We start from the raw sequence: 16442 nt of genomic DNA, 5'->3' as shown, positions 1-16442 counted from the left end.
GGAGCTCCTAAGGAAGGATCGATTGTTCCTAAATATCAAGAAGAGTGAGTTCTTCAAGATAGAAATAGAGTATTTGGGACACATTGTGTCTGCCGAGGGAATTCGGGTTGACCCTAAAAAGGTCAAGGCCATAATTGAATGGCCAATACCCAAAAACTTACATGAGCTGAGATCCTTCCTAGGGATGTGTAGTTATTATCGCAGATTCATTAAGAATTTTGCACGTCTTGCTTCCCCACTAACAGATTTGTTGAAGAAGCATTCCTTGTATGAGTGGGGAGAGGTTCACCAAGTAGCTTTTGAGGAGCTTAAGAGAACATTAGTGACTGCACCAGTGTTAACACTTCCGGACATGGACAAAGAGTTCTTTGTTGTATGTACGGATGCTAGTGGTACCTCGATTGGGGCAGTGTTGATGCAAGGAGGGCATCCCATTGCTTATGAGAGTAGAAAACTTCAAGGGGCTGAATTGAAATATATCACGTATGAGAAGGAGTTATTGGCAGTCATTCATGCTCTAAAGTTATGGAAGCATTATTTATATGGTTCTGCTTTCAAGATTAAGACTGACCATCAAAGTATCAAGCACTTGTTCTCTCAACCCATTGTCTCTTCAAGACAAATCAAATGGGCTGAATATATTCAATCCTTTGGGCAACCAAATATCGAATATCAGCCGGGAAAGGAGAATTTAGTAGCTGATGCTTTGAGTAGACGGCCCCAAGTTAATCACGTTTCTGTGATTAAGGAGAAATCATTAGGAGCAATGGTTGAAGCTTATCCTTTAGATGAGGACTTCGCTGACATTTATGGGAAGATTCAACGTAATGAGGTGGGGATTTAGAGGCTTATTCCATCGTGGATGGATACTTATTTTTGGGACGTGCCATATGTGTACCCAAAACATTTCGGTATCTAGTCATGAGTGAGTTACATGCGAGTCCATATTCTGGACATAGAGGTATTAGAGGAACCATTGACAATATTGAGAGATACTTCCATTGGCCTAAACTTCGCAAAGAAGTTTCGACCTTTGTTCTGAGAGATTGAGAGGGATTTGGAGTAGGGAGTGAAGGAGACACACTCACAGTAGTCACACACCAGTGGGTGGGGATAAAGGAATGAGTGGTACCTCCCCAAGTACACACACTAGTATATATATCTGTGGATAAGACTAGGGCCACTAAGTACCTAAGTACAATGTGTACTTAGTGTGCTTAGTAGTACTAGATTAATACTGTTACAAGGGTGGCCAGTGCCTTTACCCCAACAACCTCCCACTTAAAGGCAGTGTGCCCATAAGAGAGAGTAAAAGAAAAACAGCAATATGCATCATCATGTACAGGACCAGTTGGTCTGCTTATCCTATACCCATAAGCCGTCTGCAGTGTGCAAACCGCTCAGCAGCCAATCCTTTTGTCAACAGATCTGCTGGATTGTCATCAGTGTGAACTTTCACAAGCTGAAGTTGCTTGTTCTCAAGCACCTCCCTGATAAAATGATACTTCACGTCGATGTGCTTCGTCTTTGCATGAAAAACAGGATTTCGTGCCAACTGTATGGCACTCTGACTGTCACAATGCAACAATGGAGTATCACTAGAGTAGCCCAAATCTGCCACTAGCCGAGATAGCCATATAGCTTCCTTGCACGCCTCAGTGGCTGCAATATATTCAGCTTCTGTAGTAGACAAAGCAATGCATTGCTGCATTCTAGATACCCACGACACTGCACCTCCAGTGAAAGTGAAAACATAGCCGGTAGTAGACTTCCGGGTATCAGGGTGACCGGCATAATCAGAGTCTGTATAACCCTGCACTTTTGCATCTTGACTGCCGAAACATATACACAAGTCCTGTGTACCCTTCAGGTATCTCATGACACCTTTCACTGCATTCCAATGCTTCTTGCCAGGTTTAGCCATGTATCTGCTAACCACTCCCACTGCAAACGCAATATCGGGCCTGGTTGCAACCATAGCATACATGAGACTGCCACACGCTGATGCATACGGAATCTTTGACATCTCAGCTCTCTCAGCATCTGTCTGAGGGCTGTCCAAAGCACTGATTTTCACATAAGGAGGTAATGGAGTACCAATACTCTTCCCCCCCTCCATGTGAAATCTCTGCAAGACCTTGCCAATGTATTCCTTCTGAGACAAGTATAGCAATTGCTTTTCCCTATCCCGAAGTATGCGCATACCCAATATATGGTTGGCATCACCAAGATCCTTCATATCAAAGGTCTGGTGCAATCTCTTTTTCAAGGCATTCATCTCCTTATGAGATTTTCCAGCAATTAACATGTCATCCACATACAAAATGAGGATAAGTAAACTGCCATCTGAAGCTTTCTTGGTATATAAGCAGTGATCAATGTCACTTCTCCTGTAACCCTGGGTTCGCATGAATGTATCAAACTTATGATACCATTCCCTGGGTGCCTATTTTAGACCATAAAGACTTTTCTTCAGTCTGCATACAAGCTTCTCTTTGCCCTTCACTGTAAAACCCTCTGGCTGCTGCATAAAAATTTCTTCATGTAAATCACCATGAAGAAATGCTGTTTTGACATCCATTTGGACCAAATCCATATCTGCATGTGCAACCAATGCTAATACAGTTCTGAGTGTTGTCATCTTGACAACGGGAGAGAATATCTCCTCAAAGTCAACACCATATTCCTGCTTGAACCCTTTGGCAACCAGTCTGGCTTTATGCCTTGGCTTTTCACCAGGTGTGACTTTAAGTCTATAAACCCATTTGCATGGCAGTACCTTCTTACCAGTAGGCAAGGGTACCAATTCCCAAGTGCCATTCTTGTGAAGACTGTCCATTTCAGACTTCATAGCAAGATCCCATTGAACCTTGTCTGCCCTCTGCCTAGCCTCTCTGTAGCATGAAGGCTCTCCACAATCAGTGAGCATCAAATAATCAATGCCTGGAACAAATCTTTCTGGCTGCCGCGTCTGTCTGGTTGACCTTCTAACCCAAAGACCATCATCTTGAGCTGGCTGTCCAGCCTGTTCATCACCCAGATAAGGTGGCTGTTCCATGATTCCTGGCTGCATTTGCATGTCAGGAAGATCACCTAACTGTGCCTCATCCATTGGGATGTTTTCTGCCATAACTGGCTGTCCATTAGGATCTGCTGCAGCATCATTTAATGGCTGATTATGCTGCTGTTGTGGCTGATTTACAGCCTGTCTGTGTTGCCCATGATGCCTGTCATCATCAATAGTTACTTTTAAAGGTCCCTGCTGTACAACAGGTTCCTTGAACATGATGGTTTCATCAAACACGACATCATTGCTGCGTATAAGTTTTCTGTTCTTGGGATCCCAAATCCTGTAGCCCATCTCACCTTTGTCACCGTAACCTAGGAATATGCATTTAAGAGACTTTGGATCCAGTTTAGTTCTGTCCTCCCTGCGTACATGCACATACGCGACACAACCAAAGACCCGTAGGTGTTTGTAAGACGGAGGCTTGCCCGTCCATGCTTGTTCAGGCACACCACCACATAGTCTCTTGTTTGGTGACCTGTTAATAAGGTGCACAGCTGTCTTTACAGCTTCAGCCCAAAATGTGTGGGGCAATGCAGCATGTGACAACATGGATCTGACTTTCTCTTGAATGGTCCTGAACATTTTTTCAGCTGTACCATTCTGTGGAGGATCATATGGTGCTGACAACACCCTTTGGATACCCTTTGCCTCACAGAATTCTTGAAATTCTTTGGACAAGTACTCTCCACCATTGTCAGATCGTAAGGCTTTCAGTTTTTTTGCCTGTCTCATTTTCAACCAGTGCAACAAACTTAGTGAAAGCCTTGAACGTATCACTCTTCTTTCTGAGAGTGTAAACCCACACTTTGCGGGTGGCGTCATCTATGAATGACAGTATGTACTTTGAACCTCCTAAAGAGAGTGTAGGCATCTCACACACATCTGTATGTACTAGCTCCAAGAGCTGTAATTTCTGATCTGACCTTCTCTTATGAGGTATTTGTACTTGACGACCGTAGAGACAAAATTCACATTTCTGTAAATCTGAATATTTTAGACTCGGCAAGTAACCAAAATGAGCCAATTGCTCCATTCCCTTAATACTCATATGGCCAAGCCGGCTATGCCACAATGAAATCTTTGGCAGCTCGGTGGCATTTACATCAGAATGCGGACAATGTCCAGCATGAAGTGAGTACAAAGTATCAACCTTAGGACCCCTGGCAATAGCCATTGCCCCTTTGCTGATTTTCCATTTCTGACTGCCAAAGGTGGTATGATAACCATCGTCATCCAACAACCCTGTGGAAATCAAGTTTTTCTTCACCTCAGGAACATGCCTGACCCCTTTGAGCATTAACTGCTGGCCATTTTCAAGCACAAGCCTGACATCACCTATGCCAATGATAGAACATGCATGGTTATCACCAAGAAAGACCACTCCCTTTTGCCCTCCTGCATATCTGACAAACAGATTTCTGTAGGATGTCACATGAAAGGAAGCACCTGAATCTATAATCCAGGAAAACATATCTGATCCATCACCAGCATGAAGTGTATGAGCCTCCAGTGAAGAGGTGAAACATATCTCATGTCCACTGTCACTGTCACTAACATAAGTAACATTCAGCTCCTCTTTTTCTTTGCCCTTAGACTTGCCTTGAGCCTTGCCTTCTTTGGCTCTCTGGTCATTCTTCTTTTGAAAACACTTTTTCTCAATATGTCCCTTCTTGCCACAATAGTTGCATACAAGATCACTCTTAGAGCGGGACTTGCTCCTCTCTCTTTCTTTGTCTTTTCCACGTGTTTTGGACCTGCTGCGTGCATTCAAAGCATTTGACTTCCCAATAGCATTGTTCTTTCTGTTCATCTCTTCCTGTAGAAGAGCACTCTCCACATCTGCAAATAACAGAATGGCTTTTGAGTTGCTGGTAGAAGTCCTGAATGTGTCCCATGACTCAGGTAGAGAACATAGGATAAGTGTAGCTTTCAGCTCATCATCGAGCTTCAACCCCTGGTTGATCACCTGGCTGAATATGCTGTTAAACTCAATAATATGAGTGGACATAGCTGTCCCCTCCTTCATTTGAAGACCAACAAGCTTTTTTAGCCAGTAAGCTTTTCCCGTGGCACTTTTCTTGGCATAAGTATCCTCAAGACGTTGCCACATCTCCCACGCAGTAGGTTCATCCCTGATGCCTACAACCAGTGAATCAACAACTGTAAGCATAATGGTCGACCTGGCCAAGCCGTCCATCTTCTCCCACTGCTCATCAGTAACGTTGGAGGGCTTAACACCCTTCTCCTTTATAGGCTTGTACTGGTCCTTCTGCATCAGCACATTGTAGCATTGTGTCCTCCATATGTCGTAATTTTTAGCTCCTTCGAGCTTCTTTATCTGAAACAAGGACGACACATCGCTGCCGGAACTCATGGTAAAGAAAATAGAGTTTGACTCCCTGTAGTCGTGCAATTAAGCACTAGTTACTCCAAGAAAATTCCCCCGCAGCGGAAGTACGATCAAAAGTGAACTTGGGACTGTTTCAGTGGCACAAAACCAACTGAATATTTTTCTCCCACTTGCTGCAGAAACAGTACAGCAAGCTGTTCCTGTCTTTTTGGTTGGCGAAAGTGCGGTACAGCTGCTTCAAATCGTTCCAGAAAAATCCAGAACTGATATAAAAAAAAAAAGCAGTACTTTTTGACTTTTCTGATAGTCAAAAATGGTCAAACCTGCTGTTTGACAGTCCCGGACTGTCAAAAAAACAGTAACTGTAAATCTCTGATTTTTGATTAAAATCTTTGATTTTAGACCTTCATATGCTTCAGATACTTCCCCCCCAACTGAATTTGCAGTTTGGAAGTAAGGTGGCTCAAAAGCCCTTTGAATGCATGAAGAAAATCAGGAATGTGACCTCCAATTTGAGAGATTGACCTTGATCAAACAGTGTAAGTTAAATTTGCACTTTCAAAGCATAATAGTGCTCCACAAGATAGCCTGATGCATGTAGAGTGCTCCCACTTGACAAATTTCCGGTCAGGCTACAAAAGCCCCAAATTTGACTAAAGTCAAACTTGGTCAAAATCGACCAAATCTGTACCAAATGTGATTGTACTTGCAGCAACAAGTTAAATCATTTGTCACAAGCATAATAGCATCAAAAGCCCCTTGAATTGACAGCACATTCCGTGCATTAACACAGTAAATGGCATCAACTGCTACTGCTCACAAGGCGTCTGACTGCAAATCCATTGAGTTGCATCCAACAAGGCATACACTGCAAGTATCAAGTACAGATCTGTCCAATGCATACACTCAGTGCCACCACTGTGTACAATCACTGGCCAAGTGATAAGACCTGTCTCAACACTGTTTGCGGCATAATGCCTCAGTGCGAGTGTAAGCCCTGCCCCAAATAGAACACCTTGCGTACCTTTGCACGGTACATTGCCTGCTGGCTGTAATTGTACGGTGTACTTGTCACTGACTGTCTTCAAGAACAGCTCCCACTTCAAAAGTCATCACATGAGCAGTCATCCCGGAGGAGAAAACCCACTTCACAGGCCTGCTTGTTTTCGGTGTCCTCCCAATAGACGATGAAGTCCGCCTTGGTCCACACGTTACAAGTGAATCCACCGACCTCTTGTTGGCCAAGGTAGGTGGCAAGCTCCAGCGTATTGCTTCAGTGAACAGAACGGTGAGCGTGCAGCAGGTCGTCTATTAAAGAGCAGCGTGAAGGATCCGTTGACGAGATGGATGCACGACTTGGAAGGCTCCTTTGGCTTGAACTCACAAGGCCTGTGAGCCATGAAACCAGCGACGTGCAGCCACGCCCTGCGCCCTAGCAGCCGCACCGATGCAGACGCGCCGTTCACGCTCTTGCAACCGCCGCTGCAGCCGCGCCTTTGCACATTGCCTACGCTCTTGCCGCCGTTGCAGCAGCCGTTCACGCTCGTTGCCTGCCGTTGCAGCCGCCGTTCGCGTTCCGTCAGTACGAACCGCGCTTGCAGCCGCCCTTCGCGATCCGTCCGTACGGTTGTACGGACGTCGTACGGCCGTACGGATCGGTCCGTATGGATCAGTCCGTACGGAAGGGGTAGGATAGGGAGAGGAGGGAGTGGAAGTGGAGGGAGGGAGCCCGTTGGCTCTGATACCAGTTGAGAGATTGAGAGGGATTTGGAGTAGGGAGTGAAGGAGACACACTCACAGTAGTCACACACCAGTGGGTGGGGATAAAGGAATGAGTGGTACCTCCCCAAGTACACACACTAGTATATATATCTGTGGATAAGACTAGGGCCACTAAGTACCTAAGTACAATGTGTACTTAGTGTACTTAGTAGTACTAGATTAATACTGTTACAAGGGTGGCCAGTGCCTTTACCCCAACATGTTCAACAATGTGACGTATGTCAGCGCATTAAATCTGACACAAGTAAGACTGCTGGTCTTTTGCAGCCTTTGCCTATTCCTTCGGAAAGGTGGGAACACATTACAATGGATTTTGTGTCTGGTTTCCCCAAGGTTGGTCAGTTTGAGCAGATTTTCACTGTTATAGATAGGCTGAGTAAACAAGCTCATTTTATTCCCTGTAAAAAAGAGTTGTCTGCTCCTCAAACAGCAAGGTTATTCATTAGGGAAATCTTCAGGTTACATGGGTTACCAAAATCCATTGTATCCGATAATGATGGCCGTTTCATTAGCAACTTTTGGACAGCTCTATTAGAGAATCTCGGAACCAAACTGAAATTTACTACAGCCTTCCATCCTCAAGGAGATGGACAAAGTGAGAATGCCAATCAAACCATAATTACTTTACTTCGAGCTTATGTCCATGACCAACCTAGAAGGTGGCCAGAGTTCTTACCCATGTTAGAGTTTGCTTATAACAACACTGTACATACTTCCACCAAGAAAGCCCCATTTGAAATCATCTATGGGCAATGTTTACCCACTCCAATAACACACTTGGGGGAGCGAATTTTTGCTGCTGACCAGTTTGCTGAGGATATGTCACAGGTTATTGAGCAGGTAAAAGAACATATTAAGAAGGCCCAGGTTCAACAATCCAAGGCAGCCAATAAAAAAAGAAAAGAAGTTTATTACAAGGAGGATGATTGGGTTTTATTGAAGATTGATAAAAGAAGAATCAAGTCAGTGAGAGGAAGTACCAAACATGTCAAGCTAGCACCGAAGTTTTATGGTCCATTTCAGATTTCAGCAGCTTTATATCCAGAAGAAGGATCCAGAGCGTATGAGCTGAAGTTACCAGCCCACTGGCGTATGAAGAACATCTTTCATGTGAGCAATTTGAAGAGATACCGTGGCGATACTTCTGCGTTTTTGGATACTCAGCAGCAGGAAGAGCCTGAACTTGAAGATGGGACTGAAGTTCTTACTCCGGAACAGATCGTATACCATAAAGAGAAGAGTACTCGTGGAAAGAAGAGATATATGTATTTACTGAAGTTTAAAAACCAGCCAGCTAGTGATGCACAATGGATGGAAGAAGAGTTCTTTACAGATTTTCCACAGATACTCGCAGATTACAAAGAGGCGATGCAATGGCAGAAGTAACAAGAGAAAGTGCACATAAGAGGAAGAGACAAGCAATAATCCAGAAGAGGACTTCTACTCATTCAAGCAGGAGGGAGTGTCATGACAAGAGAAATGATTATTTAGTTAATTAATAGTCATTAGAACTTTATTATTGTTAGGCGCCAATTTGATGGTGCGGTTATATGTTTGTATTTATGATAGATCAAGCGGTGTAAATAGTACCGCCAAAACTATGTAACATTGGCCAATGATTAGTAATAAAGATGTGCACACACGTGTCTAGGTCCTAGGGGCAATAGGAAAGGGAAAGGGTGCATTAGAGTGCATTGAATGGTAGGTGCATGGGTCATAGGCTAAGGGTAGGTGTAAATGGGAAGATGGAACTTGAGTGATCTCAAGGGACATTAATGAAAGGGTGGTCATAGGCTAAGGGTAGGTGTAAATGGGAAGATGGAACTTGAGTGATCTCAAGGGACATTAATGAAAGGGTATCACCCTTTCATTGTGAATCTCACGTAGCATTCTTTCTAACACATTGCATTCATCCGTCATCTCTCTCCCACCTTGCATGTAGGTCGAAAAGAAACAAGTACTCTCACGAGGGCGCTCTTCCCCATTGGAGGGCCAATCGGCATTCAAATTCTGCATGCATTGCACACATTTGCATTTTCGAAAAGCGTGGATCTTCACACATCACAAGTGTACAATAGGGGGTGAATGGGTGTTGGAAAGGTCACCTCCCCATCTGTAAGCCCCCAAATGAGGAGTGTGTGGGGGAGGGAGACCCAGGGCAGGCTGTGCCCAAGAGAGAAGAAAGAGAGGGGGCTGCCACATGGGCAGCACCTCACAGGATTGCGACCTGCAGATGGCGTCAGCATGGCAGGCCATATGGCGAGGGTAGTGGGCAGGTAAAGGGCCTGCAACAGACCCTGATGATGGCGCGGTACAGGCGGGTCAGGACAGCAGGATGTACAGGACAGTACGGTGCAGGACACGTGGCTGGGAAGGGCCTGGCAGAGGCGCAGGATGTGCAGGCGCAGATGTGGAGCAGCAAATGTGACTGTCTGTGGGCAGAAGGCATGCCTTATATAGGCTGGACCCCTGCCTTGAATGGAGGGCCAAAGGCCCTGGAAGTTTGGGCCATAAAAGCCCCGGGCTGTGAGCCCTTATAGGGCTGGACCAGCCACAGACTGGTCGGCCAGTCTGGTCGGCCAGTCTGCTGCAGGCTGCTCGGTTTTTTCAGCAAGGCCCTAGGCCTATAAAAGGAGAGGCTCTTGCCTCATTTCAGCATCCAGCAGTTCAGCTTCCGGCAGAGCAGAAAGGAGCAGCAGAGCACAACCCTTGGGGCCTACATCCAGAAGCTGAAGGAGTACCAGTGTTGCTGCAGACTTAGCTCAGTGTGAGGCTGAGACCTTGGCTGTCTTCTAGGGCAGCAAGGAGCTGAGATCAAAGGACGGAAAGTCTACAGAAGCTCCAAGTGGAGCACGCGGGCTCGAGTCTAGAGATAGCCAGCTGATAGGAGGACCTTGTGGTAAGATCAGAGGACCACACCATTGGTGGGACTCTGGATCTGTCCCTCTTGTATTGTGTCCATAGTTTTGGACAGAAATATATATATTTTGGTGGTTTCTCTATCTGGTTGGTTCATTGTCTATTGATGAGTCTGCACATCTATTGAATGCACATAAGTAAAGAAGTTTTTTTGATTCCACACCCACACCACACTGTGTGAGCTCCTGGGAATTACTATAAGTCTTCCGCTGCGTGTACCCTCTGTTGGGTCATTTTTAAAATGGTATCAGAGCCCAAGTAGGAGGCTCACAGGTGTGGGAGCCTGAAGGCAGGGACCTTGCTGAAGGACGACCCTAATTCAGAAGCTCTAGGGAATCGACTTCCACGACTGAAGGATTGTGCCCTTGCAAGGAGGGTGACTCAGGTTCAGTCAGGTGCGTTCAAAGTTCTGGTTTACTGAAATTGAGTTTGGTTGACTTTGCTGTGTGGTATAAACAGCAGAGATGTCGACCTCTACAGCCTCTTCAGCCCCCTGCTTTCCCTTCCTCCTCCCTCAGTTTTCTCTCTTTCACTATCCCTAACTTTGGAGAGTCTGAGAACCTAGACGGGACTAATTACCCGATCTGGAAAGTGAAGATCCGGAGTCAGTTAGTGGCTCGGAAGCTGTGGAAGCTCACCACGGGAGTGGAGTCGAAGCCGGAGCACATAGTGGATAGGCAAGGGAAGATATTCATGGCAGTAGACAGAGAGGAGCTCGAAGCTTGGGAAGACAGAGATGCCCATGCCCTGGCAATAATCATAGGGACTACGGCAGACTCCGTGCTTCCGCATATCCAGCTAGCCGAGACGTCAGTAGAGGCGTGGGCCACCCTGAAGGATCTGTACGAGACAGACAATACCTCCCGGATTGTGCTTCTTCAGCATCAACTCTACAATCTTGATATGGAAGAAGGAGATACAGTAAATAGCCATTTGACGAAGGTCAAGGTGGTGAGGGATCAGCTGGCAGCAATTGGTCAGAAGATAGACTCATGCCATTTGGCCTTGATGGTACTGCGGAGACTGCCTCGGAGTTTCAAGAGCTTTGTTACGGCTGTGACAACAGGACAGAGGACCAAACCTCTGACGTTTGAGGAGTTGTGTCCATTACTGCTACAGGAGGAAGCTCGGGAGAAGCTCTACAACGAGGACAAAGACGACAAGGCGATGCTAGCAAAGGATTCCGTTGGCAAAGGAAAGGGCAAGCCTAACGGTGGCAACGAGGGGACTTCGAAATGGAAGCATAAGAAGTGCTTCTACTGTGATACGCCAGGACATTTTGCAAAGGACTGCAGAAAGAAAAAGGCGGATCTGAAAAACAAAAAGGAGTCTGACTCAGATTCAGAGGGAGAGGCCAAAGCAAATGTGGTAATCGAGGAGTTGTTCCTGAGGACATCACCGAGTGTTACCGAGGTCAGATATGTTGATCCAGAAATCACAGTGAGGATGTCTGACATAGAGATGTGGGTCGACGAGGAGTCAGATGCCTTTGTGAAGGTGAAGGACAGCATGGAGCGCTTGGTACCTTCCAGGTGTGTGGCTGTTGACACTGACACGAGGGTGGATTCCATGGAAGGCCCTGGGGTCTCATGGTCAGATGGATGCTGGAGTTCAGAAGGGGACAGTACAGGATTACACAAGCGCTTGGTCAATGAGAGTTTGCTTTCAAAGCGAACATTCAGGCAGTACAACAGTCTGGTATGTATTTGATATTCTGCATTTGAGCCTTTATAGCATGCTGTGGAGAGATTATGCTCTTCATTTGTCTCAGGTGATAAGAGATTGGAAGGAATTGGCCTTCTTCGAAGGCAGAAGGGGAAGTATTGGTGCTTCTTCAAATCTTGGACGCAGATTGCTAGAAGGTGATGGACAAAGAGTACTGAAGCCAAAAGAGTACCTGCTTGAGAACTCAGCGAGAGTTCATGGTCCACGTTATCTGGAAATATTCATTGGTTGCAGACCTTGCCAAAGTAAGGACGGGTTGAAACAGACCCTCAGAGCATGGTGCCTCGAAGACTCCAAGTCGTTCACTCATTATGAGGGGGACAACTGGAAGATCATGACGGCTGGATTGCTCGAGTTCGAAGGCGGAAATGTGACTGAAGGAGGTGCTACCAAAGATGGACCTGCATTGGGCCGAGATGTGTCGGTGAGAGGGGGTGTTGGAAAGGTCACCTCCCCATCTGTAAGCCCCCAAATGAGGAGTGCGTGGGGGAGGGAGACTCAGGGCAGGATGTGCCCAAGAGAGAAGAAAGAGAGGGGGCTGCCACATGGGCAGCACCTCACAGGATTGCGACCTGCAGATGGCGTCAGCATGGCAGGCCATATGGCGAGGGCAGTGGGCAGGTAAAGAGCCTGCAACAAACCCTGATGATGGCGCGGTACAGGCGGGTCAAGACAGCAGGATGTACAGGACAGTACGGTGCAGGACACGTGGCTGGGAAGGGCCTGGCAGAGGCGCAGGATGTGCAGGCGCAGATGTGGAGCAGCAAATGTGACTGTCTGTGGGCAGAAGGCATGCCTTATATAGGCTGGACCCCTGCCTTGAATGGAGGGCCAAAGGCCCTGGAAGTTTGGGCCATAAAAGCCCCAGGCTGTGAGCCCTTATAGGGCTGGACCAGCCACAGACTGGTCGGCCAGTCTGCTGCAGGCTGCTCGGTTTTTTCAGCAAGGCCCTAGGCCTATAAAAGGAGAGGCTCTTGCCTCATTTCAGCATCCAGCAGTACAGCTTCCGGCAGAGCAGAAAGGAGCAGCAGAGCACAACCCTTGGGGCCTACATCCAGAAGCTGAAGGAGTACCAGTGTTGCTGCAGACTTAGCTCAGTATGAGGCTGAGACCTTGGCTGTCTTCTAGGGCAGCAAGGAGCTGAGGTCAAAAGACGGAAAGTCTACAGAAGCTCCAGGTGGAGCATGCGGGCTCGAGTCTAGAGATAGCCAGCTGATAGGAGAAGGACCTTGTGGTAAGATCAGAGGACCACACCATTGGTGGGACTCTGGATCTGTCCCTCTTGTATTGTGTCCATAGTTTTGGACGGAAATATATATTTTTTGGTGGTTTCTCTATCTGGTTGGTTCATTGTCTATTGACGAGTCTGCACATCTATTGAATGCACATAAGATTCCACACCCACACCACACTATGTGAGCTCCTGGGCATTACTATAAGTCTTCCGCTGTGTGTACCCTCTGTTGGGTCATTTCTAACAATGGGGACGTATATAGTCCCCCACATTTTCCACCTAAAAGGCCTCTAAATTGGCCCTTTTCCCCCCTTCATTACACCACCCAAGAAGGGCCAACAACTCGGCTATTCTAGATTATAAGATCATGCATCCTACCCATGTCTAGCAGTGCATGTCTATAGGATGTGACTAGGGCCCCCCTATCTGTGGAGACTCAAGACATCCCGGCCTCATCTATACCAACATCTGATAATAAGATAGAATCATCATGGAAATCCAGAGGTGATGCCTTGTGTGTACCTATCCTCGCATTGTAGTCCCCAACAAGGAGAACTTTCCCGCAGCTCGAAAAATCCATGATCTCAAGGTAAAGGTCCGCGTCTGGTGAGGTCTTAGCCTGCTCGCATAGGTCCATGGCAAAATGTGAGGTCTCAGGGGGAAAGTAGCAGAGATGAAGAGGTCCTCACTGGGAGGTCGTCGGGCCCAAGCCCATAGGAACTTGGCATGTGGATCTCGTCTCTTAATAGAGATCGTCCCAATAAGAGATGATGGGCCAAAAAGAGAGAGAGAGAGAGAGAGTACGCAAGTAGGAGAAGGAAGAAAGAGGGCAGACAAGATTAGATATTACATCAAAAAGTGAGTAAAAAGGGTGGGGAGGTGGACTTCTATAGTCCCCCCTCCACTATGTCTCCTTTTTGCCCTCTCCAGGCCTAAAGTCCCCTATCCAAATGCTAGCCTAAAGTCCCCTATCCAAATTAGCATTAACCCTCACTAACGGGGCCCAAGCTTGGCCTTCATTGCAATCCATCCCTCCTCACAAAAAAAAATTTGTACGGAGGAGAAGGTGAGTATCGAGCATTGTATGGTATCCATACAAGAAGAAAATATAAAAGACCACAGAGATGATAGCAAAGGATGCCAAAGTAAAATTACACACAATGATAAGGAGCAGCTTGTTCAGCAAGAACAAGATATGCACGACAGTTTTAATCTTGAAGCTGCATCACAACATATTCAGAAGTATGACAGTGGGGAATATGGCCACAACTTAACAGTTTGACCACAGATAGGAGTAATTCCTAGTCCCATTTTTCTTTTGCCTCCAAGCTCGTGTTCTCTATCTTCTCTTGTCTACTGTGCTGCTATGTCCCTTGCCGTTGTGTGTGTGCTAATTCTGAAGCAAACGCAATCATAAAAGTGGGCTGAGGGTTGACTGAAAACGTCCAGTTGACATTAAATCTCTCTCTCTCTCTCTCTCTCTCTCTCTCTCTCTCTCTCTCTGCATGCTCATAGCCTCATTCTGCATAGCCCATCACATAGCCCCTATGTCCCATCCGTCACGAAGCCCCTGCGTATGCCCTCCATGGCCCATCGCATAGCCCGTCCGTCGCCAACAACTAGCAGTAGCAACAGCAACCAGCAGCGCTACTAGCAAGGAGCATCACCGCCATAGGGAAGCCACCATGCATCAGTCCTAGGCATCGTCTCCAACGCATCAAGTAGGCGTAGGGGTGGCTGTCCAACCCAGCCCCAAGCTGAGCTGAGCCCCAGGCTCAGTTTGGGATGTTAGAGGAGCCTCCAATTCATGCACAGACCGCCATGGAGTTCCCGAAGGAGTTTGCGAAGATGAAGACCTTTGTCACAACCCCTATCAGTAAACCCTCCTACTCTGATATCGCAGCAACATCCAGCCCCTATACATTGCACAACGGGTGAAGGATCGGCTCAGACCCACAAGAACAGATATATTTTCTATAGCAAGAAGTTAGAGAGGTCATGCTCCAACTTGCAGCCCTGGGAAGAAAGGTGATGGACATGGAGAATAATATACCTTTGTAGGACTAGAATAAGTCCAATCATACAAATTTAGATTTTTTGTTGTTCTAAAGATCAAAAATCTACACAAAAATTAAAAGAGAAAATAAAAGAGAATATGAAAGAGAAGAAAAAAGAGGTAAACAAAAACTTTAAGAAAAACAAAAGGAAGACATACTTAGCAAGCAAAGCAACACTTATGTCGTCATCAGTGCCCAAGCATAAGCAGTTATACTAGGTTTCTAAAGACCCACGGAGTCTCTTGGGCAAACCCAGTGCTTACTAAAATACGTCAAATAAACTAAAGAGAAAGAAAACAAGAAATAAAGAAGAAAGGAAGCAAGTGACTAAGCAAAAATAAACAAGCAAGTCAAGAAACAAAATCTTCCAAAAAACTGGAATATCGCTCTCTCTCTCTCTCTCTCTCTCTCTCTCTCTCTCTCACTCACTCTTATTTAAAACATAAAAAACTAAATGGTCCTTTACACTTATGTATTGTTTCCTACAAAGACTCAAAAATACATTTCTAACTTAGAAAGCACAAGCATACTCAAACAAACTCTCTTTTGAAACTAAAGGAAAAACGAGCTATTCAGCTCCCCGCTTTTTGTTTTCAGCTTATGTTCAATCATTCTAAACATACCTAAGGCCGATACACCATCGATAAAAGACTTCATATCTAAGATTGTGCATACTTTTTTCATTATTTTCCTTGGATTATACCTCTTGTGTATGTTGGGGTAAAGGCACATTGCCAACCCTTCATTAAAAGATAGGACACCTATGACTGTCTTAAGACAGTCATAGGGTAAACCTAATCCTAATAAAACACAAGTGAGTTTGTGGTGTGGCTCATCATTTCTTCACACCCGCACTAGAGTGTCACTCTCTCTCACTCTCACTCTCTTGCTCTTCTTCCACTACTCTCTTCCCTTCTCAACTGGTATCAGAGCCTACCCAACCCCTTCCACTCCCTAGCCTACCCTTTTCCGTACGGACAGCGCCGTACGACCGTACGTCATCCGTACAGTCGTACGGACGGGCTCGACATCGCAGGGCGGCGGCGTTTTTTCGCAGGCTGCAGGGCGGCGGCGCATTTTCGCAGCTAGGGCGCGGGCTGTTTCGTGGACACGGGAGCCGTTCGGGCGTGGGCACAGGTGGCGACGTGGGTCGTGGGTTGTACAGCAGCTGCTGACAGCTGCAGGGCGGAGCTGCATCAGGCAGCTGCACAGCAGCTGCTATAGCTGCATAGCAGCAAGCTCTTCGGGCGTCGCGCTACTCCACGGCAACCGTACAGACTGTCCGTACAGTCGTACGGACTGCCG

At 46.4% G+C, this 16442-nt stretch overlaps 2 protein-coding genes across 3 annotated transcripts in view; one reads left to right on the top strand and one right to left on the bottom strand.

The window, feature by feature from the left end:
* LOC147887514 (small acidic protein 1-like) overlaps positions 1-16442 on the bottom strand; it is a 39198-nt gene that overhangs the window by 11761 nt on the left and 10995 nt on the right. The window lies entirely within an intron of this gene.
* LOC147887515 (uncharacterized) lies at positions 11541-16361 on the top strand. Its single transcript, XM_087394328.1, has 3 exons — positions 11541-11768; positions 11893-11997; positions 16275-16361. The coding sequence occupies exons 1-3, from the start codon at positions 11568-11570 to the stop codon at positions 16359-16361; spliced, it is 393 nt and encodes a 130-aa protein (XP_087250454.1). The 5' UTR covers positions 11541-11567.

The sequence above is a fragment of the Dipteris shenzhenensis genome, chromosome 23 (genome assembly GCF_047967505.1).
Source record: "Dipteris shenzhenensis isolate YYH24624 ecotype China chromosome 23, Dip_SZ_1.0, whole genome shotgun sequence".
NCBI classification, from domain to species: Eukaryota; Viridiplantae; Streptophyta; class Polypodiopsida; order Gleicheniales; family Dipteridaceae; genus Dipteris; species Dipteris shenzhenensis.
This window is presented reverse-complemented; position numbering and strand designations above follow the sequence as displayed.

Coding starts and splice junctions, on each gene's coding strand:
- LOC147887515 (XM_087394328.1), top strand. CDS start 11,568: ATGTCTGACATAGAGATGTGGGTCGACGAGGAGTCAGATGCCTTTGTG. Junction 11,769..11,892: donor CAGGATTACACAAGCGCTTG/GTCAATGAGAGT, acceptor CATTTGTCTCAG/GTGATAAGAGATTGGAAGGA. Junction 11,998..16,274: donor TAGAAGGTGATGGACAAAGA/GTACTGAAGCCA, acceptor GCGTGGGCACAG/GTGGCGACGTGGGTCGTGGG.